This window comes from Paramisgurnus dabryanus, chromosome 15, assembly GCF_030506205.2.
Source record: "Paramisgurnus dabryanus chromosome 15, PD_genome_1.1, whole genome shotgun sequence".
NCBI classification, from domain to species: domain Eukaryota; kingdom Metazoa; phylum Chordata; class Actinopteri; order Cypriniformes; family Cobitidae; genus Paramisgurnus; species Paramisgurnus dabryanus.
The window spans coordinates 9,521,391-9,544,812 of record NC_133351.1 but is presented as its reverse complement, the minus strand read 5'-3'; the positions used below and the strand labels follow the sequence as shown (position 1 = coordinate 9,544,812).

Genomic DNA, 23,422 nt, shown 5'->3' with positions numbered 1-23,422 from the left:
AATAGGAAATAGGATTCATAACTCAGTTACTTGATTATTAATATATGACTCAAAATGATTCAATCACATAACCCAGTGGCCACAGAAAAACATTAGTCAAACTTAAGTGAAATTGATTAATTCTAATTTCAGCGATTAACAACGACACACTGATTTGCAAAGTATGAGTCTGAATGTCTCATGCAGGTAATTTGGTTAAAAGAAGAAACCCAGTCATTCTTTATCACCCAGTAAGAATAATATCAATCTCCGGCTTGTTTTTCCTGTAACACTGCGTGTGTTTGTTGGTGTGACATTCAGCTGAACAACTTTGCAAACCAGCGAAGGACAGTGTAAAGGAAAGAAACGGCCTTTGACTAAACCACAAGTCCTCTAAAAGGCCTCCGTCTATATAAGACAACACATCTACGCTCGGTAGAGAATCGAAAGAGTAATTCACACCAGAAACAATATAACACACACACACACACACACACACATTAAATAGAATCGAAGTTGAAAAGAAACAGACAGCCACAGCTTATGGTGATGACTGAGTTTAATGCAGAAAAGCCCATGCTTTAAAAACCAACATACAACGACACAATTTTCTCAACGTTACAAATTTCAACGTTTTATATCAATAAAACCTGGTCTTGCTTGTAAGATTCATATAATTAAAAAATAAAAAATATATATTTATAGATAGATTTGGATATCTGACGTTGGATTTTAAGTCAGATATTATCAAACAATTCAATATAATTTCACATTTCCTAAACTTCCTTATAAATTCCGTTATCTAACTTATTTTGACAACACTTTACCTGAGAAAACCCAAAAAAGCGAACCAACACACAGCAAAAGATAACCCCCAACATTTTAACCAAAATATACTGTATGTAATCCATACATTTGTTCACATGTTATAAAAATACACTGCAAACCTTTTTTTTGTACTGCTTGTAAGGTCCACAGTCCATAAGAACAGTTAAAAAACACTGTTCACTCACGAAAATAGATATTTACACAGATGAGAAAATAGCAGTCCCATACACTTTAAGGTAAAAAGTGAAACCTGACTTTAGAGGGCCTTTCTCGTAACTTCAAGTACTATGCACTTATGTGGATTCATAAGAACATGCTTTGTTCGTGTTGTAAACATAGTTTTACATCATTGTGTCCTTCACCTTGTTCCTTTTGTTTTTTTTTTGTTTTTTTTTTGTTTTTGGAAAAAAGTAACATATACAATAAGGTATGATCATATAAATGCCCTGGAATCGTGGAGCACATTCAGTGTCATGCCCGATGATCACGCCTGCATGTGACACCAACCGAATTGAATAAAATAAAAAATGCACAACGATATTCATGCTTCACAAGAACAAATAACTTCTTCAAAAAAACGTTCCAGGAATTAAGAGGCGGTGTGCGTGATATTTTCGCGTGTGAAAAAAAGCAAAACAACTTTTAAAAGAACATCATAAACGTTCAGACAATATGAATGCGTCTCTATCAGTGCTATTCGTCGTATTTTACCACAGAATGTTTAAAGGGCATATTCACAGTTGTTTGGGTTTTTCACAAAGCAATAAAGGCAGAAGCAAAGCTTTTCAAACGGTTTACAAAACTACAATAGGCACAGCAAAGTCTTATATAATTTTTTTTAAAGCAAGATAGCGGTGTAAGGCTCTTTCAGAACTGACACACAACGGTAAGGCGGAAAAGCCCATCAAATGTGCAAAAGGAGATTTTGACAGTCGTGAAGGCTGTGCTGAGCCGTCCACATTCATTAAAGCTCGATTTATGGGTTGTGCTACAGAGTGCTTATGTAATTTTAAACAATATTTACAAATAACTAAGAAAGAGGTAACAGAAACGAAAATGAAAGGGGTAGTTTACCTAAAAATGAATCATTTACTCACCCTTAATTTTTTCCAATTTAAGTTGGTAACCAAACAGTATTGGAGCACCATTGACTTCAATAGTATTTTATTTCTACTATGGAAGTCAGTGGTGTTCCTATTTCCTAGCTGATTACAAATATTTTCCTATTCAGCAAAACAAAGAAATGTATACAGGTTTGGATCAACGTTTGGCTAAACAACCCCTTAAACAGTTTGGTAAATATTTTAAACGCTGATATCAACAATTGTGAAGACGGTAGTTAACAATTCTCAAAAAGTTTCACATGCTTGATGCAGAAAAAGTACAAAGGTTGGGGGGGGGGGGGTAATAAGATAAATAACCGCATTTGTATCTCTCGAAGCTTCCAAGCGATGAAATCTCTCCAATCTTTTGACATCTATTAACTCAAAAACGTATTTGTCACGCCATCTGATTTTAAAGATCTGCTTTGTTCTGTTAACTAACCGAAACTCGCTCAGGTCGCGTGTTGTTTACTGCGTTCAAATAAAATGCACTTTCTAACCAGAAGCTAACCAAAACTATCCGTGCATATTTCAGAAGCCCTGTGAAAGTTTAATAACACGTTATTTTGTGGCAGGCGTGTGTGTCGACCTGTATTGAAAATAGACTTTGTGCAATACGAAAATAAAAAAAGAAGTCCTATTATTCAAGATGATAGTTCAAAGACAGTAATGAGGCATTTGGTCTGAAGGCTGAATGAAATTCGGCGATTTCACCCAAAGGTATATGGCAACCCTGTTGTTGAAGCATGTTAAAAAGAAGTGAAACTACATATGCAGCAGGTTATATACGGTATACATATCGATACTGCGACTGCTGAATCATACATACAATGACAATATAGTGTGCAGTGACTTTATAGCTAAACTGCACTCTGACCTTTGTTTCCTTTATCAATAGCATGAAAATAGCAGATTTTTGCCCAAGGCCTCAAGCTAACAGTGCAAAAAGCAGGTTTATCAAGGCATGTGCTTGCTTTCAGCCAAGTGCATATTAAGCGCATGAGACGACAGACAACAGCAGCAAAAGACGGCACGCGAAACTCATCTGTCTTCATCTGATAGTTTTTTCGTGTCCCCCATTAAGATCTGCGAGACACTGGAGATTGTCGATAACGCTTCATCAAATTCTGTCCGAGTTGTTGTATCAACCCACAGCACTTCTTTTGAGATATTATCATCGCATAAAAAATAATAAAAATATGTATTATTAATGAAAACTCACGAGTTTGTCTGGAACTTGAAAGAAAGGGAATGGCTGATAAAGAAAGATAAAAAATACTCCATAAAAAGGCAAATTGTGCCATTCAAAACATCAGCAAGGCACTGAGAAGCCACAGCAGCATGAAGCCATGAATACAGTCTTTTTTTTTGTTCGTTTTTCACTACACTAAGTATTATTTAGTTCTTGAGTGGTCCTCCGGTGACGTCCTTTGTCCTGTAAAATAAATCATGGTCCATGTAACAGGAGCGACAGCATGCGTTGAGGTACTCCGAAAAATACAGACAACAAAAGGTCAAGAACTTCACAACTTAGGATAACATATAGCTGCTCTGCTGAAAGATTCAGTACATACACAACAATCAAAAAACAAACATAGGGAATGTCTATATAGGGGGATTAAAAATAAGGCTAACAAATGCTGCTTTAACAAACACCAACATGTTGGCTGTCGTATTTAACAAACGTTAAAGCAGGGTGAATGAGCCAAAACAAAACATTCACATCATAAACGTACTCATCCCCACACCACAACAAAAATCTTCAAACAGCTCCATTTCTATTGGACCCAAACCTTCATATATCTGTTATATGGTGCTCACATAATGCTTCAGGTGAGCGTTTTTGCCTCCTTACATGCCGCCCTGTGTTTGGGGCTCTTAGCGAAAGGTGTGTTCCCCACGGACGATGTGCGAGGAGAACTCGTAGCGATCTTTGCTGCAGTGGCCGCAGATGTTGCACTCCAATGGGTCTCTGTAACCGTGGCAACCCATGTGGATGGTATACATGACGTGGTCCAGGAACAGAACGCGGCAGTGCTCGCACTGGAACACCCTCAGCTCCTGCCCCTCGCGTCCGAAGACCCGGACCCCATCCCTCGGGGCGATGCGGGTGGCGTCGATCGCCCTGCCTTCCTCCGACCTTCCGAAACCAGGGCTGGATCTGGACCTGGCGTTGATACTGAGCTTGTCCCGGGGGCTGCTCCGTGCCGAATCGGCGGAATCCTGCCCGCTGTTGCACGGTGAGCCATCTCGGGCTGACTGAGGATTCTTGGGTCTGACCAATGAGATCGCTCCATTGGTCGGGTGTGGGAACTCATGGTTAGGGTGGGGCAAATGAGGAGCCTCGCGGCTGCTGGGCCGGTCCATGCGCGGTCCCAGTGGGTAGACGGGATGGAAGAGAGGGTTCACCATAGGTACCACCTCGGCCATGGATAGAGACGGATGGTGGACCACAGGCCTTAGGGATTCAGAACCCAGGTAGTTGATGGCATTACTAATAGCATGGTCTATCATTTGGACTTGCATCAATTCGGCTTCTTTCTCATACTTTAGGCCCATCTCGTAGTTCAGCTCAGGGTACGAATAGCGAACCATTTTTTCACCTAAACAAACAGCACAATAAAACACACGTTAACACCCGCAAAGTTTCCATTGCGATAAACAAATCTACTTCATCTACCCAGCAATTTACTGTAAGATGAAAATAAAATCTACTGCAGTGAAAATACTGTTACTATGTTTTTTCGAGCATTAATGATGGAAAGCCCCGTTTGGAGACCAGAGTGCGAAAATTTAACCCCTGCATAATATGGATGCGGTAAGCTGCTCTGGCGTACTCAGTAAAAGCAATGGCAAAGTTACAGGTGTGCAAAAACCACAGAATGAAAAAAACAACAACTCCTACTCGAAACTTTTTTTTTCTCTTTCACTTTAATACTTGTTGATTTATGCAGATATTACATGCAGCCTTTAAAATTCAAAGCATTTTCGATTGTTCATTTTAATGTGAGCGCTGCTCCATTTTATCTTATGAAGAAATGTAGCATTATGAACCAAAAAACAAAAATCTCACTAAATAATCCAGTTTAACCAGATGCTGAACATAAGTATTATAATAATGTGCCACAATTATCATTCTTTGCAGCACAAGCAAGCTGTCTTTTAAAGACTGCACCTTGCTCACAAAATTTCAACATTAATAAACATCTGATTGAAGTCTCTGGATCGCTGCGGTGCAGCGATGCTCGACAGTCACAGCAAATTATCCCAGACTGCTTTAATCTGGTTCATCTTAAAAAAAAAATGTAACCTACAAGACGGGAATCGGCCCGTGCAAAGTACATTATTTCAAATCAGGAGACGACAACGAAAAACTACACTAGTGATTCTGAGTACGTTCCCACGCAGTGTTATCACCGCGTCCACATTTATAACAGTGACTGCATGTGTGAGGTTGAATCACATTCGGTTTTTTGAACCATGTGACCTGCCTACATTCATTAGCACCGCTAAAACTTTGAAGATCAATGTGTTGCATACAGTAGATTCAACCACACTTTCTGCTGAGGTGACACTCACCCACAAACTTCTGTGGCGTGGTACTCTTCCGTTTACCTACATTCCCCTGCAATCTTTCAATTACAGGAGGCCGGTCGAATGCTGCCATGCCAGCCGAATCCAGGGGTCTCTGGTCCTTCTGAACTTCTCCTGAGAAAGCAAGAAAAACAGATAAGATTTAGGTTACACTGCAAGTTCTTAGTGCAGTAATATTAATACACAGAGTTGGTGTTGGCTTTCATAACTAAAAGCAAAATTAATTGCGTTAGCAGCAAAAGGTACACACCTAGTGATAAAAATGTATACCATGAAATGCACTGTAAGTCACTTTGGATAAAAGCGTGCATTTTTGGATAAAAATTATTTTCGTTGTTTGCTTTATAAAAAATTTACCACGGTTTTATTGATTTTATTATAACCGTGTAACCATGTTTTTTTTTTCGTTCTCGACCTGATTTTGCCAAGTGAGAGATGTCCTCAGGACAACAACTTTTTTTTTTTTTTTAAATAAAACCTACACCCACCCCAAATCCCAACCCTAACCATAAATTAACCCTAAAATCAGAGGGGAATGATAAGTGAAAACTGGTCTAGAACAGTGGTTATCAAACGTTTTCGGCATGCCCCCCCCCCCCCCCTTGTATACAGTGCATCCCTCCAAAGTGTGACAATGATAAATTTGCAATTACTATTTGTGGTTATCATGATTAATGTAACCCTAACCATAAATTAACCCTAAAATCAGAGGGGAATGATAAGTGAAAACTGGTCTAGAACAGTGGTTATCAAACGTTTTCGGCATGCCCCCCCCCCCTTGTATACAGTGCATCCCTCCAAAGTGTGACAATGATAAATTTGCAATTACTATTTGTGGTTATCATGATTAATGTAATAAAAACCATGGTTAATTTTTTTTATAGGAGTTACAGGAGTAAACTGCTGTGAAAAGTGGCCATTACAACGAACCCAATGATGTGTTTATATGATGTCAAAATAATTAAAACCAAACACCACCAAACAGTATAAACTGTTGCAGATTTGCAATACTTAAACAATAAAGCTGTGAAGAAATAATCTTTCGTGCCAGGTTTAACATCCTAAGACAGGGGTTCTCAAAGTCCGGACTCTGGTCCGGATCCGGACTCGACGGGAACTTGATCCGGACCCGCGTTCACTTCATATTACAAGTGCATTCATTTCTATGTGATTGATTAAATGTGTGCATTTGCTACTTTACAAATGCATATTAAACTTGTTAACCATTCGTTTAGTTTTTTTTCCTTTTTAGATTTAAGAGTATTTCTGGTCCGATTCCGAAAATAAAACGAGTTATTCAAAAATGTCCTAACGCTGTAGCCATCACACCCAGATATTATGCACAGCTACTTCATGTACTACGGCTTTTGATCAGTAAATCCTTATCAATCTGAAATCACTGTTGGTTTGAGTCGTTTAAACCATGCATTTGAAAAAGCAACACTCGGCATACATAATCTTTATACATATTCTTTATTATCATGAAATACCTGAAAAGGTTTGAAGAACAGCAATATAAATATATCCTTAAGACATTTCCTGGAGATGCGTGTGTCTAGTTCTTCATCTGCAGCGCATATTAAGTTTCTGCCCGAGAGCCCCCCCATGGCTTTTGGATGTAGCAGCATTTCACCGTAATTCATTGAGAAGCAAAGCAAGCATCATCAGCCAATTTATAGGAGCACCCCTAATTTTGGTCAGTGTCTCTGCCTACCAACCACACTTTTTTGCCATGGTTTATGCATCTGATGGAGAACAAACTGTGCCATTTCTCTAAGTAGGTTGCTCTGTATTTTGCACCTGGTTACTTTTGGCATATTTTTTGTGTTTGTTTAAAAAAAAATTACTTTAAATGCAAAAAACACTTATTCCCCCCCCCCAAACTATTTGTGTTGATTTCCGGACCTATGAAAATGATGAGAATTCAGATTTGGACCTCTGAATGTAAACTTTGAGAACCCCTGTCCTAAGACATGGATGCCCACGTATGTGGACATCACTTTTTTTTGCACCATAATATTTAACCCCGGAGAACCCAAAAAACATTTTGGGTAGCAGCAATTAACAGTGGCCAAATTTGATCCCGTGGGTTCTCCAAGGTTAATTCTGTGTAACTGGAACCTGTTGTACACAAACGTTGACAATAACTGCTTCATGTTCAAGAAAAATATTTGGTTATTATATTTATTGGTTCTTCCTAACCCCAAAATAGCTGGAAGAAATCTAAAAAAAGACAAATCAAAGCTCGGGTCTTGAGAGGTTAATGCACGTCTGCTGAACTAATAGCAGTACAAAACGCAGACATGAATTTTTATAAATTAACAATAAAATATCAAAACAACAACACAAGCTTCCACCCCTGTCCAACCTTTACATCCACAGAATGACACAAGAAAGATATGAACAATCCGGATCACCTGATACCCATTGACTGATGGAGGGTTTTTTCTCCTTGGTCAATGTGAACAAGGTTTTCTTTTCAAATCAATGCAATATTTAAATAAAATAAAGTATCCATATAACAACTCATTGGGACTATTGATTATAGTAGGCAAAGCTCAAATCGGGACATGCTAGATATGCATAAATAATATGCATAAATTCTTTTATAATTTTATCTGTGATCGCTACAAGGCTGGTTGTGTTGTATGTTTTTGATTCACTCTTATGAACAGGTTAGGAGTAATTTGTTCAGACTTTTAATACAGAAAGACATGCTTTCATGGCATTACTACCTAGTATATGGGCTTTTTTCTCATCACATAAAAGTGTGACTGCTGCAAACCTGATCAGGAAACTGTGTACGCTTTAATTTACACACTTGAATACCAATGCATTGGCACCGGATACAAATCTTAAAAATAAAGGTGTTATAAAGGGCTCTTCACAGTGATGCCACAGAAAGACAATTTCGGCCCCCCCCAAAATTTTTTTTTTTTTTACCTTTCTACTACTACAAACAACCTGTTAGGCAACCAAATGGTGATGTGGACGTTAATGGTTCTCTATGGAAGCATGCAGCCCGAGCAAAAAAACCGCAAGAGACTTTATTTTAAGTGTGAGATGGCAGCGCTTTATTTAAGGTGGCAGTTTCTTTTTAACATTCGAAAGCTTTTGAATTATTTATTCATTTAAAGCAGAAATTAAATTTAACTAAAATAGGAACTGTATTACCGCATAAGGCAAATAAAATAAAAAAAGTAGCTTCCAAGGAACACACCCGAGGAACATCACAACAACAAACAATTTCACAAGAAGTCATAGTTGAACTCAATTAATGAAGTGCAAAACATTCTCAATGAAGTATGTATGAACCACACACCTGGATAGGGGCCAGGATTGGAGGCGGAGTCCATGCCGGCGCCCTGCAAGTAATTATGACACCGTTCTTTGTGCTCCTCCAATGACGTACGCTGTTTGTAGCTCCGCCCACAGTAGTTGCACTTGTGTGGTTTGCCCACTGAAAGAGACAATCAGAGAACAGAAAAATAAGCATTAGGAGGCAAAACAACTCATTCAGACCGCTCACACAACCGAGTTTCACTCTCTGACTGAGTAAACCTGTGAGTGGGCACGTTCAGAATTTGCGATGATGCAACCCCAGGGCGAGATGTCTCGAGCAGAAGATACCGATCGAGACGTCGAACCCTGTAAAGAAACAACCCCGCACACCAAGAAACCACTATAACACGATAGTAGCCGCGCGTAAAATCTACATCGATCTGCTGTTGGCACCACGCTCAGTCAAGCCACAAGCGATCACTTGGAAAGTCTCTGAACAAAAACAGAAAAATGAAGGAGTGTTTCTTCTCAACCGGATAAGGTGTGAAGTGATTCACCGTCTCGGTTCCACTAAGACTAGGTCAGTGCAAGGGACCAAACCTCCAAACAAAGCAAAAGCTATAGGAACAAGCACCGTGTCCTTCCACCGTGGGCAGAGGAGAGTACGAAGGTGGCTGTGAAGGTTTAGCCTCCAGAAACAGAGGCCGTGCCCTGCAAGTTTTCCAGTAGCTAATGGAACGCTTCTTTCATTGATTCATTTCACGTTTCATTCACAGATCGACTGATTCATTCAACGATCCGTCATGTTTTCTGATTCAGTCATCGGCATGGAGTCGGAACGCAGCCCACCGTTACCTCTCCTCTTTTTTGTTATGTCAGCCAAAAACCCGAATTTGATATAAAGGCTTCTTTAAGCTCTGTGGTCAATCTTCTGGTGTAAGGGACTTTCAGAATTATTCATAAAGAGCTCAGCAGCGAAACGAGCTTGACTCATACTCCATGCGAGCAGTCTTCTGCTGCACGTGAGAAAATAGTGAACATTCACACCTGTTACTAGCAAGCCTGTGGGATTACCTGTAAAGCGTGCCAATTGTAAAAATACCCCAGACACATTTCAGTAACGCTCTTCAAAGCACTGTAGTGCTTTCAGTCTGAAGCAAAGAGTGAAAGTGAGACAGCTACTGAACAAGACAGTATAAAGTGACCTTTCACATGTATGCATGTTGAGTAACACACCTCACCAATTCTGTGGGAAAAAAGAGGGATTGCATATGTCGGTAATGGCTGACTCAAAAAATCTGCTTTGGTTTGCTTGCAGATGTTCATATTATGTATTCATCATGTAGCATCTTTGTTTCCATCAGTTTACACTCTTAAAAATGCTGGGTTATTTTTAACCCATCAGGGTTGGGTCAAAAAGACACAAAACCAATTCACTGGGTTAATTTAACCCAGATAATTTCTACAATTGACTCAAACAACCCAGCATAGGGTTGGATTTGTTCCTTTTTGACCCTAGCATTTAAAATACTAGGTTGTTTTAACCCACGGTTGGGTCAGTATTGGATAGACCACACTGCTGGGTTAAAATGACCCAATGTTTTATTGGTTATTGTTACCTGGCAGTTGGGTCATTTTAACCCAGCAGTGTGGTCTATCCAATAGTGACCCAACCTTGGGTTAGTAAATTTTCTTTAAAAAAAAAATCCAGATAATTTACGCACCACCATTTCATCCAAAATGTTGATGTCTTTCTTTGTTCAGTCGAGAAGAAATTATGTTTTTTGAGGAAAACATTCCAGGATTTTTCTCATTTTAATGGACTTTAATGGACCCCAACACGTAACAGTTTTAATGCAGTTTAAAATTGCAGCTTCAGAGGACTCAAATGAGGCATAAGGGTCTTATCTAGCGAAACGATTGTCATTTTTGACATGAAAAATAAAAATATGCACTTTTAAACCACAACTTCTTGTTTTCCTCCAGTCCTGGGACGCGCCAGCGCAACCTCACACAATAGGTCATCACGTCAAGAGGTCACGGATGACATATGCAGTGTTTACAAGTGTGGAGAAAGAGGACCGTTCCGACGTTGTTGTATGTCGAATGATACTAATTAATGTCTTTGTGTCAGTTTATTGTTTAAAATAGTCCGCAAATGTGCGTTTCATATATGTAACACGTGACCTTTCCACGGCACTACGCAAATACGTGAGGTCGCGCTGGCGCGTCACATGACCGGAGAAAGACGAGAAGTTGTGGTTTAAAAGTGCATATTTTTATTTTTTTTTCTTGTCAAAAATTACAATCGTTTCACTAGATAAAACCCTTATGCCTCGTTTGGGATTGTTTAGAGTCCTTTGAAACTGCAATTTTAAACTGCATTAAAACTGTTACGTGTTGGGGTCCATTAAAGTCCATTAAAATGAGGAAAATCCTGGAATGTTTTCCATAAAAAAAAAAAAATGTCATCTCTACTGAACAAAGAAAGACATCAACATTTTGGATGACATGGTGGTGAGTAAATTATCTGGATTTTTTTTTTAAGAAAATGGACTAATCTTTTAAAACAACCCCTAGCACTTTTTAGAGTGGTCATAATAATATCTGCTATTTTTTTCCGATTTCAAAATCATTTGATGCTAAACTTAGATATAGAAAATTCAAAACGTCATATTTATACTGAAATTATCAAGCACACATTTATAAATGTATATTTAAGACACCCGAAACCTTTTTAATGACTAATAACTAAGTCATTAATGGGAATTCTCATCACGCGTCAACTTTAAAGATTACTTGATAACCCGACCTCTTGTGAACTTGGGTTTCGATGTAGTTTTGTAAATGTCAGGTAGTCAGGGGATGTAGGGTTCAAGGATCTTTATATGTCAGTGGGTCTTTATATGACTGGATTAGAAACATTTTCACTTGGTGAAAGAGTCATTTGTGGTCACACTTTCAATATTTCTAATTAACAGGAGGTTTTTGGAATTTGGATGTCTGCATCGTCTTGCACCAGAAATGGTTTAGCGAAAACATTTGGAAGGATATGTGCATCCAGACGTACAAATCTGCACTATAAATGGATACAAAAAAAAGAAGTGACATGTTTGGTTCAATGAACTGTTAAGACACCTGCAAACTGTAAAGTCTGGGACAAACAATCATGCTAATATGCGTTGGAAGCAAACCCGTGACCTTTAATAAACAAGAATTTCCAAATTTGCCTAAATCCGAATGAACTGTTCCCGACCCTTCGGCTTCTTGTGGCAAAGTTTGGACGATTCAGAAAAAATCCCTGCCTAAGCATTTATTCAAATGCAAATACATGCAGATGGCGTTAAAGCCCTCTAAACCGCATCCATTCGGGTTGAAAACAGGAAGCTGTGCTATGGGGATGACATTTCATTTCAAGTAACTGCCTATCAATTGTAGTGCATCAGCACAAGTACCTAACTTACTCAACACGCACCATCTTAAAACATCAACTGTGTAAATCGAATGACAAAAACAGCCAAGTCAAACAGAGGCAAATTCATCAACATAATGACACACACCTAAAACCGTGGAGGAATATATGATGTTTCAGTTTCATCTATTACAAAACAGCTGAAACAAGTCTGTGGCGTGCATGCGAACGTATTGGACTGTCGGTGAACCATTGGCTGGCTGATATGTTTGCGTGTTTTGATCCCTCTCTTAACCGTTTGTCACCAATCCCCCTATTGCCAGGAGCTAAAACGGGAAGAGTCCTTTCACGTGGCGCTCCTTACACAAGAAGCTGTCGGACCTGCTGAGTTCCTCTCATTCTTCTCCACCTGAGGTGGCTGATGGGAAGGCACACGGTCACTAATGAGTGGGGATCGACAACATTGTTGCTATTACTCAATAAAATGAACTACAACGTAACGTGTCTCACGCTGTGGTAGATCATACCTTTCTTGTGGTGTCTCCTGGTGATGCCTATGGAAAAGGATATGCAAATGATCTATTGCATCTCATTGGCCACAAATATTGACATGCTCAACATCGTAAGTTCGGTGAGATAGCTGTGTGCGTAGGCTTCGGTGGTAAAAGCTCTCTCATTGACATTTGATAGCAATATGATAGACCACAACACACATCCACCACGCATTTTGCATAGTTAGCTGTTTAAATGATGGAGGATCGACACCATTAGTCAATAATTCTTACTCACATTTGAGATTTTTCAGAGAAATCACCTTTTCCCTAGATTACAGCTTTGGGCGTTTTCTCAACCAACATCATGAGGTAGAAATTTCCATGTATGCTAAGCAATTGCGTCCTTCACTATCCAATCCAAATCATTATCTATATCAAAACTAATTATCATTTTCATCAAAACAGCAAAGAGCCAAAAATTTAGTACACCGTGTGTCTGCTAGTCTACGTGCAAACAAAAGCATGCGGCGGTCATCATCTCTCTCATTACGACCATCGGCTCCTCTCTGAAACCAAAGCTTAGCTGTGTTTTTAAGTAATATTTCAAGACATGCTGCCCACAAAAACAGGACACCACAGACATCAGCTGCCTGGCCTAAAAACTGCACTATCCCTGCACACAGAGATCAGAGCAGCAAAACAGGAAATGACAAAAACGAAGCAAAAAAACACGATTTGAGCGATAGGCCGGTCCTGTTCCTCTCCCTATGCATTCTAACAAGTCCGTCCCTGAGTGACAGCTCGTGAAGTCCCGAAGTGAGTGCTGATTGTATCGCCTGACCTGGATCTTTAACATGAGGACTAGACATCTGATGGTGGGCTGATATGAAAGTGGGTTAGAGACTGCTGCTTCACCAAAGTGACATTTCCCTTTGGTTGACAGAGAGCGTTTCCTCTGGCTTGCAGGCAACACAACAGCTAAGAGTGTCCTAAGAGGCCTAACCACAGCGCTTACTAGATTGTCTGTTCACGTCCCTCTGAGCCGACCCGGGTAAGCTCAGAACAGGACAGATGTGGTTGGTTTTTCCAGAATATGTCAGCTGTGGTCACAGAACCGCAATAATTTATCTATGTCACGTATTAATGTCAAACAACCAACAGGACACGGATGAATATCTCTTCGTAAAAAAAATGGCTGACCTGAGTGGGTGCGCAAATGTCCGGTGAGAGCGTCACGCCGACGGCATGCGTAGTTGCAGAAAGGACATTTGAAGGGCTTCTCTCCCGTGTGCAGCTTGATGTGTCTCAGCAGGTTACCCTTTTGAGTAAACGAAACTCCACACTGGTTACACTGGAATGGCCGCTCACCTGATGGATAGAGAAAAAAAGTAATTATACATTAATGTATATGCGTTAAGCGAAAGAGTAGTGCAGAGATGTAATTTTCGCTCGCTTTTAGTCTCTTATAGACTGTAAATACTGACAAATTAGTAAGACCACCACCCAATGTAAGGTCTGCACCACCTTGACTGCCCTTAACTAACATACTGTTAGTTAATTACCGAAATTTTTTTTTATGTTTCTGTAATGGTTAAAGTCACAGTGTAATTGAAATGAAAAAAAAATATTTTTATAAATATTTGTGGCATTTTTTACAAAAAAAAAAAAAAAAATGAATGTGTCCTCATAATCTTTAATCAAAACTGCAAATCTCATTTGGTATGGCAGGTGGGCGGGGTCCGGGAAAAATCGCAGCGATTAGCAAATAGCAACATGACTCAACTTCCAACGATCCAATCAATCAACGGATAAATTAAAGTCTAGCACCACCTTTTTTCATTTCAGTAGCCATTTCACTTGGATATACGTCACCATGGGGAAAATAATTTTTTATGTTTCTGTAATGGTTAAAGTTGCAAAGTTTCTTTAAAGTTGTTTTAGTCTTTTATGTTGTTTTGTGCTTTTTGTAGCACTTTGAGGTCATTGAATTGATGTAAAGTGCACTATAAATAAAATATATTATTATTATTATTATTATTAATGTAATTGCAATTTTTTTTAAATATTGCAGCATTTAAAAAAAAAATCATGTGTCCTCATAATCTTCAAAAATGCAAATCTCCTCCTCTCCTTGAAGCGATCTCTCTTTACCTTCGTTCATATGGTATGTCAGGTGGGCGGAGTCCAGGAAAAATCGCAGCGATTAGCAATTAGCAACATGACTCAACTTTCAACGATCCAATCAATCAATGGATAAATTAAAGTCTAGCACCACCTTTTTTCATTTCAGAAGCTATTTCACTTGAATATACGTCACCATGGGGAAAATAATTTTTTATGTTTCTGTAATGGTTAAATTCGCAAAGTTTCTTTAAAGTTGTTTTAGTCTTTTATGTTGTTTTGTGCGTTTTGTAGCACTTTGAGGTCATTGAATTGATGTAAAGTGCACTATAAATAAAATGTATTGTTATTATTATTATTATTAATGTAATTGAAATAAAAAACTTTTTTTAATATTGTAGCATTTAAAAAAAAAAAAAAAAAAAAAAATTCAAATTAATGTGTCCTCATAATTCTTAATCAAAAATGCAAATCTCCTCCTCTCCTTGAAGCGATCTCTCTTTACCTCTGGTCATTTGGTAAGGCAGGTGGGCGGGGTCCGGGAAAAATCGCAGCGATTAGCAATTAGCAACATGACTCAACTTCCAACGATCCAATCAATCAACGGACTAATTAAAGTCTAGCACCATCTTTTTTCATTTCAGGAGCCATTTCACTTGGATATACGTCACCATGGGGAAAATAATTTTTTATGTTTCTGTAATGTTTAAAGTCGCAATGTAATTGAAATAAAAAACTTTATTTTTTAAATATTGTGGCATTGTTTACAAAAAAAAAATAAAGTATGTGTCCTCATAATCTTTAATCAAAAATACAAATCTCCTCCTCTCCTTGAAGTGATCTCTCTTTACCTCAGGTCATATGGTATGGCAGGTGGGCGGGGTCCGGGAAAAATCGCAACGATTAGCAATTAGCAACGTGACTCAACTTCCAACAATCCAATCAATCAACAGACGAATTAAAGTCCAGCCCTACCTTTTTTCTTTCAGAAGCCGTTTCACTATACGTCACCATGGGGAAAATAAGACAATCGCTACTTCCATTTCATGGCGACTTTAACTAAGCAGTATGCATTCTTTAGTCTTTAGTCACAGTAGTATTTCTAATTACGTAAAATGTATTATTATTGTTATACGTGAATTTTCGAATTTAACAAAATGCAGAAAAAAAAAGAGTAAAGCACTTTATTTTTATTTTTATTCAGATGCCCAATTACAGTTAATTACTTACAGTCTATAATAGAAAAAAAGCTTTAATGGTTAAATGTCATGCTTGAATCATTTCTGACTTCTTAAAGAACAAATTGAATGCGCCGCCTCACATGTGGGTATAAAAACACAAATTCAAAATGGTGAAACGTCAACTTTCTGAAAAGAAAAGAGTCCACATTAAAGCACTTCACGATCTTGGATAGTCTTTGAGACGAACAGAGACAGGTGGTTTAATAAATTTTGTAAGCACTGTATATATACACACAAACACACACACACGTACTGCAGTCCTACCAAGGTAGCTGTCTATAAATAGACCTTCTACCACAGCACATAAAACCACTGCTTATTTTCAATTAGAGCTGTGCGATATATTAAATACATTAATGATTCCATTATTATAATATATGGGTTTTAAATTAAACATTAAGTTTTCTTAATACACATTTATTTTGTTAACGTCTCCAATAGTTTCTTTCTAATGAAACCATGTGACTTCCGTCATGACATTTAAACCACTGTTGAAGTGTTTCCCTGTTGAAGGCGGACTTCATTTCAAAGACGAGCTTTCACATTTTCTCTTCTACGATAAGACACGATCTCTTTAGCTTTTGTTGTCGTCTTAAATTCATTGGATTACTCATACATGAGACCTGTGATGTACTGTAAGCACCTGCTCTAAATATAGCTTGACTCTCAATTAAAGGTTTGGTGAACACATTATCCATCATCTGTTTTGTCAACCCCACCTACTGTTGGTCAAAAGGATGCTGCCGTGACTCGATAAAGTCAAATTTGTTCTCATTGTGTGCCGAGATAAAGACTTGGAAAAGCGACACATGAGCCAGTCCTGTTATCGTGCCGTCAGGCGGTATCAGCGTCAGCCCTGGGCTTGGGAACAGGTTGTGGAAGATTCCTGGGATGTTTTCCCTGAGAATAATTCTTAACTATTGTCTACTTACTGAACAGCTACTCTCTCCACACCCTTTTAACACTGAAAAAGGAAGAATGCATGAGCGACAGACCTTGGTCACGGCAGAGTTTTGCCATTTTAATGGGAAGTCAGTGAAATGTTTTCTGTCGAAACTTACTGGAGAAGTGTCACAATGGATTGCGGCAAACATTTAAACTGTGCATTGTTAGATTGTGTTTGTTTATTACATTGTTAGATTTAAACTAAGTTTTTTTTTTAAATAAGCTAAATCTGATCTTTTATCTTTTTAACACACTTTTTTGTTCCTGTAGATCAACTTAGGTGATAACACAATGACTTTACGCAACTATTGGAGGTGACTTTACACATCACACATGCTGATTTACACAACCACTGAAAAAGTGAAACTAATGAAATATTTATAAAAATATACACTATACACTGTTAAAACAAATGTCCCAAGATGTCATAAATGCTAATATGTAGCATTTAGGTACAGATATGTATACATTTGGTACCAATATGTACCTCTGAGGTACTAATATGAACTCTTCAGATGCAAATATGTAGTTTTTAAAAGGGTACCCCCTAGTGACAGCTAGGGACCATTATTTTTTTTCCCTTTTTGACCGTGTAGTAAATTGTGACCTTCTATAAATACTGAAATACGTTAGCTATACCTATTTTGAAATAAAACATGTATTTACCATTAGGCTGTCTTAGTCCTATATCATTTTGTGCTTCTGTTCCTGGCCCAGCGTCTTGTATGTTGTTTGGACTGTCAATCATGGGGTCCTCCAATCCGGATCCTTCCTCCCCACTGTGCCCCGTCTCATCTGGACCAATCGGCCGCCTCTCCGTCTCCTCCTCAGTACCTTCCTCTTGTTTGATCGTAAGGGCTGTAAAACAATTAAAATCAGTTTTAAGCAACATAATTATCATTAAAGACATGATAAATCTATTAAGCTATTGAAAAAAACTCTTATAATCAAACGCGAAGCTTTGCATAGACGGTTTCATCAGACGCACGTGCGGTCACGCAATTGCGTGTCTGGTCAGAACTTTACTTCTGGTTTGTGTTTGTTTATTGGTGTGACTAGTTGCTAAACTGAACAAATACCTCGTCGAAAATAACAAATGTTTTGGTTTCCTAGGTAATCTATGTGTTGTCTATTTTGCTTGTTAAATAAATAAACTACTTTAAAAGGACTTTTATTATATATTCTTAGCAGAGTTTACCAGAAGTTACGTGATGACCACGGAAGCCGCTTGTTTATGTTGTTACTGCTGAAACCGCCTATAGCACTTAAATTCATATTACTGACTTATCCCTTTATTACTGTTCATTCTTGTATATCCTTAGGAATAAAAGTGTCTGCTAAATTCCTAAATGTTAATGTAAAATCATAGAAAAATTACTTTTGTGTTGCTTAAAGTGAAATAAAGTCTAGGCTGAGTACATTAAAAATGGTAACTTTATAAATAAGATGTTGCAATAAGTACAATGAATTTACTTAATTTAAGTTTTTTTGCACTAATATTTTACAAGTAATAAGTACATTTCACACTTATGTAAATTAGTTAAGTAAAATTACACTGTGGTAACTACAAAACTAAAAGATGAAACATAAACTCTTCTTAGTCTCAAAGATAAATGAACACTTAACAAGTTTTTCTTTTTAGTTAAAACACATAAATAGCGTTTAGTTTAAAATTTTACTCCAAATGCAGTCCCATGCAAAGCATGCTGGTAAGTGGTAACTACAAATCTATTGCCTAGTTAATTATGTCTACCGAAATCATTCATGTAGTTTCAACACAAAAATATTAAGTTAATTTCCTTCTTACAAATTTAAAAGGATTGTACATGATACATTTTAACAAAAAGTTGAATTTACTTAATAATGTATTTGGAATTTGAGAATTACTCAATGAATCAGATTTTTTATTTTGGTTAAAAAAACAAGAATTATTTTTTTTAATATAGTTTACTCATTTTATTTCTTTAAAGGGATAGTTCACCCAAAAATGAAAACTCTGTCATCATTTACTCACTCTCATGTTGTTACAAACCCATATAAATTTCTTTGTTCTGATGAACAAAAAGGAATTTGGAGGAAAGTTTCTAAACAAACCATCCCTCGTAGGCCCCATTGATTTCAATACTATGCAAAAACAATACTATTGAAGAAAATGGGGTCCACGAACGATCTGATTACAAACATTTATCAAAATATCTTCCTTTGTGTTCATCAGATCAAAGAACTAAATTTAGGTTTGTAACAAAATGAGAGTGAGTAAATGATGACACAATTTTAATTTTTGGGTGAACTATCCCTTTAAGTGTAGTAGCATACAGTAGCATAAAATAAATGTGTTTTTGTTTTGTTTAAATCGCTTTTATTACATCAGACAATCTCATTCATCCTAGATCCTAACATGCATATTTCAAATAGTATTAAAAAAAACTATAGCCTCCATATAAATGTCCAAATGCACATTAAGCACAATGTCAGCATTTCATTTGAAATCACTGGTTACTATGACAGCACAGTGACAAAGAAATCTGTCGTCCGACACGATAACAACAGCGAACAGGAGTACAGCATTAGCAGCTGTAGTCTCTAAGGTGCCCAAACAATGAACAGGTGTAGTGAAACATGACTGAAAGTGGGAGACTGGGTTTAGGCAAAAGGGCCGGTGTTTTGGTCTGGGTAGGAGACTGTATTTATCTTAGTGTGCAGGCTGTAGAGAGCCTCCAGAGACGCCACCCCCACATGCTGCGATACATAGAGCGTGACAAAAATAGACATGCAACAGGGACACATAAACACATAGCGACACATAAACACGCAAAAGCCCGGCCCGCGACTTTTCCGTCTCAACCACGCACGCACCAAACTCTCCAGATTCTCTCGGCAGGTGGAAAAAGAGCAGGCGCCTTTCTCCGCCATCCAGACAAACCTGTTTGTATTTTTTGTTTGTTTATTTTACCACCAGTCTAATCTCTGGGCGAGAGCTGGAGACTAAGCTTTGAATCACCTATGTCCTTCCGTTTGCGTGAGTGTGATCCCTCAGGCCATCTACTCATTACCGTCTATTAGTATACAGGTATGATTGAAATCTCGAATCCCTCTGGTCAAAAGTTCCCATCTTTTCAAACTATACTTAAACGTCTGTTTAAACCCAAGGCAAAGACTGGTTTTACCTGCACTTTATGAAAGGGTTGGATATAAAAGCATATTGGAGAGACAGATATATTTTACAGATCTTTAAGAAACAGTACAGTTCTGGTATACTGTATGATAGCCAGTTGTTTAGCAACAGAAGAAAACCAGAGATGATATGCATTTTACATTTATGCATTTGGCAGACACATTTTATGACCCCGAACCAGAAAACCAGTGATAAGGGTCTAAGCTTTCCATTGATTTGAAGGTGATTTTTTTTTACAATATGAATAAAATCGCCTTTAGAGATGTTCAAATAAAGTCCTTAGCAACACATATTACTAATGATGAATAAAGTTTTTATATATGTACAGTAAGAAATGTACAAAATATCTTAAAGGAACCTGATCTTTACTTAATATCCTAATGATTTTTGGCATAAAAACCCATACAATGTATTGTTGGCTATTGCTAGAAATATGCCCGTACTACTTATGACTGGTTTTGTGGTCCAGGGTCACATTTATCAAATGCAACCCACAATGCATTTCAGGGTATACATTTATTTTTTTTCATTGTGAGTTCCTTGGGTTCGAACACGTGATCTTTTGCGCTGCTAACGCAACGCTCTACCACTGACCTATACAGAAGTACATGGTAAAACTGTCCACAAGACAAACAGTTATTGTGTCATGCATTTGCACGATCAATGCAATTATAATATAATATACAGTTTATTGTAGCTCATAGAGCTTTGCATTAGCTGCGCAAAGGTCATAGGTTCAATCCCTTGAAAAAAACCATATACTGATAAAATGTACCTTTAATGCACAAATTGCTTTAGTTTGCCAAATGAATAAATGTAAACGTAAAATGTAAAAATACGAAAGGTATCGACATTTAGAAATGTGACGTAATTTAGGATTAAAGTATGAAGAGCCTTATTGTGTCCTCTCTGTTTATTGCATCAGAGCAATTGGACACCATAAGACAAAATCCAACATATTACTGCATTACAGTATAGTGAAAACTAGTTAAAAAGACTGTTTAGTCTCTTTTGTGGCAGAACCTAGCGATAACCTTCACTTTACACACTGGCACTCACAGCGCATCATTACATGTGTACTTACCTAACATTGCACAAGAGATCTCCACTTTCAAAAAATTGCCTTAAATCTCAAAATACGTAATCGCTTGGAACAGATAACCAAATGCATGTACACGTCTTAAAGTTAAAATCGTGTTACCTCATCGTGTCAATTCGACAGACACTTTCAGACCGGCGCGAAATACACTCCAATACTCTCCATCAATCATTAAGAAAGAGGCGTCTGTGTTTTAATATCTCCTCTAGCGTGCACATTATGGAGTGTCTGTGAAGGCTGCAGAGGAGTGAACTTGAAACGGTTGCCGGGACAACATACAGAATCCTTTAGCGTTCTCATCCTCAACTCATCAAAGAGGATGAATGGAGGCACGGCACACACACACAAAAAAGCATTCATGGGTTATTTATAGTTGTCTGGGTTTTAAAGTGTCATGGGTTGAGTTAAATATTTTGGATAAACCACCTCTTTTAGCGGGGATAACAATTAATCATAACAAAAGGGTGTCAAATTTATTTTAGGAATAATATTAAGGTGCTACAAAAGGGTCTACACCTTTTTATACTACAAAGACACTGGCACTGTCTGGCACCTTTTAAATCATAAGGTGCATTTTCTAATATTCATGGTCAGTATGGGGTTAACTAAACGAAATGTGTTTAGTTACGACTGGACTTCTCTTTACCCAGTAATATTTCTCAATTTCCTGAGCAACGTGACCCATAATTTATCTCTGAGAACAATCTCAATCCGGGATTCTGGTCTGTGTTTCCATCCTTTAGTAGCGAGCGCTTCCCTTTTCTCAGTATGCACCATCATGCTGACGAGACCTCAGCCTAACCATCAGTTTACTTTGAGGAAGAGACATGTCACAGACTGGGCCTATCCCATCAGATCAGAGATATAACTGAAACTTTTTTCACACTGTAAGATAAGAGCTCTTCCCCTGCCCCTCTGCATGCTGATGCTCACTCATTTCTCCTTTTCGGAGAGGTGTTAAACATTTGACATTCACTATTGACAGACTAGTTATAAAAATGCAGTACTGGCCAACTCACCAGGAGGTGAATCAGGACTTTGGGAATGTTGGCCATTGGGTGTGTTGGTCGACAGGTCCACCAGCATTCTCGAGTTCTCTTTCCTAGGAGAGCAGTCGCCGTTACCTTGGAGACAGACAGAAACAAGTGCACTGAGTACATTGCCTTGCTTCAGGCAGCGCGGCTATTGTGCTTGAATACTGCTGTAAACAGACAGATCTGTACAAGCAGACAGTTCAAGGAACAGCTACTGAAGCACTGTCGATGCAAATGGAGATTATCAGCGACTTCGCCGGATGGAAATATAACACACATATAGTCATGCTATCCCAAATGTACTTCCTTTCTTCAGTTGAACACAAACATGAAAATGTTGTCATGTTATTCTGTCATATGGGGGCCAACATGGCAAAGCTCAAACATCCATTATTAAAAAAATAATAATCAATGGGTTAATACTGTATATTGCTTCTGAAGTCTATGCTACAGTATGTTGTGTATCTATGGCAACATATATGCTCCATACACACTGCAGCTAAGTGCGGTTGTCTTTTCACCTTTTGTTTGTTTCTTTATTCTTAATGTCATTTCAGCTATAATTGGTTAATACACAATCAATTTGTCATCTCTTATTCACCTACATGCATGTTTTTGGCCGGTAGGAGTAAACCACGGTACCCAGAGTAAACCCACACTGACATAGGGAGAACATGCAAACTTTACACAGAAAGGCCGATTGACCTAGCTAGGGCCCGAACCGGGGACCTACTTGCTGTGGGGCAACACTGCTTTCCACTGAGAAGTGACAACTGCATTCTCCAACCGATTAAACTCCTGCAAAATGCATGTAGTGGCAACCGCATGTACAGGAATTCAGCACAGTGGAAAATGTCTTCAGTATGCACGGTGCAGAAAATTACAGAAGTAAGAGCTTTTGCTAACTAGTGTTGCCAAATATTGCACAAAAAACAGCAGACAAAAAAATATCCAAATGGTTTAACCCCAAAGACCAAAATATTGAGACCGGCACCTTTCCTCTTTAATAAAACCAAAAACTTGATCGCTTGATCACGAGACAGGTCCAAATACAGTTAAGCGCCACAACGGTATGTTAGCCCAAAGAAGATGCGGACATGGCAACACTTCAAGAC

General features: G+C 38.2%; 1 protein-coding gene across 4 annotated transcripts in view; it reads right to left on the bottom strand.

Annotated features, from left to right (window-relative positions):
• Positions 1 to 1,177: 1,177 nt before the first annotated feature.
• The window catches only part of ikzf2 (IKAROS family zinc finger 2), a 38,222-nt gene continuing 15,977 nt past the window's right edge, over positions 1,178 to 23,422 (bottom strand). For all 4 annotated transcript variants that reach the window (XM_065252093.2, XM_065252096.2, XM_065252095.2 and 1 more), the window contains 6 exons: positions 22,293 to 22,397; positions 17,666 to 17,857; positions 13,893 to 14,060; positions 8,827 to 8,964; positions 5,490 to 5,618; positions 1,178 to 4,513 (listed from right to left, as the gene is read on the bottom strand). In XM_065252093.2, the coding sequence (XP_065108165.1) occupies positions 3,789 to 4,513; positions 5,490 to 5,618; positions 8,827 to 8,964; positions 13,893 to 14,060; positions 17,666 to 17,857; positions 22,293 to 22,397 (1,457 nt within the window). In that variant the 3' untranslated portion in view covers positions 1,178 to 3,788. The remainder of the gene's footprint in view (positions 4,514 to 5,489; positions 5,619 to 8,826; positions 8,965 to 13,892; positions 14,061 to 17,665; positions 17,858 to 22,292; positions 22,398 to 23,422) is intronic.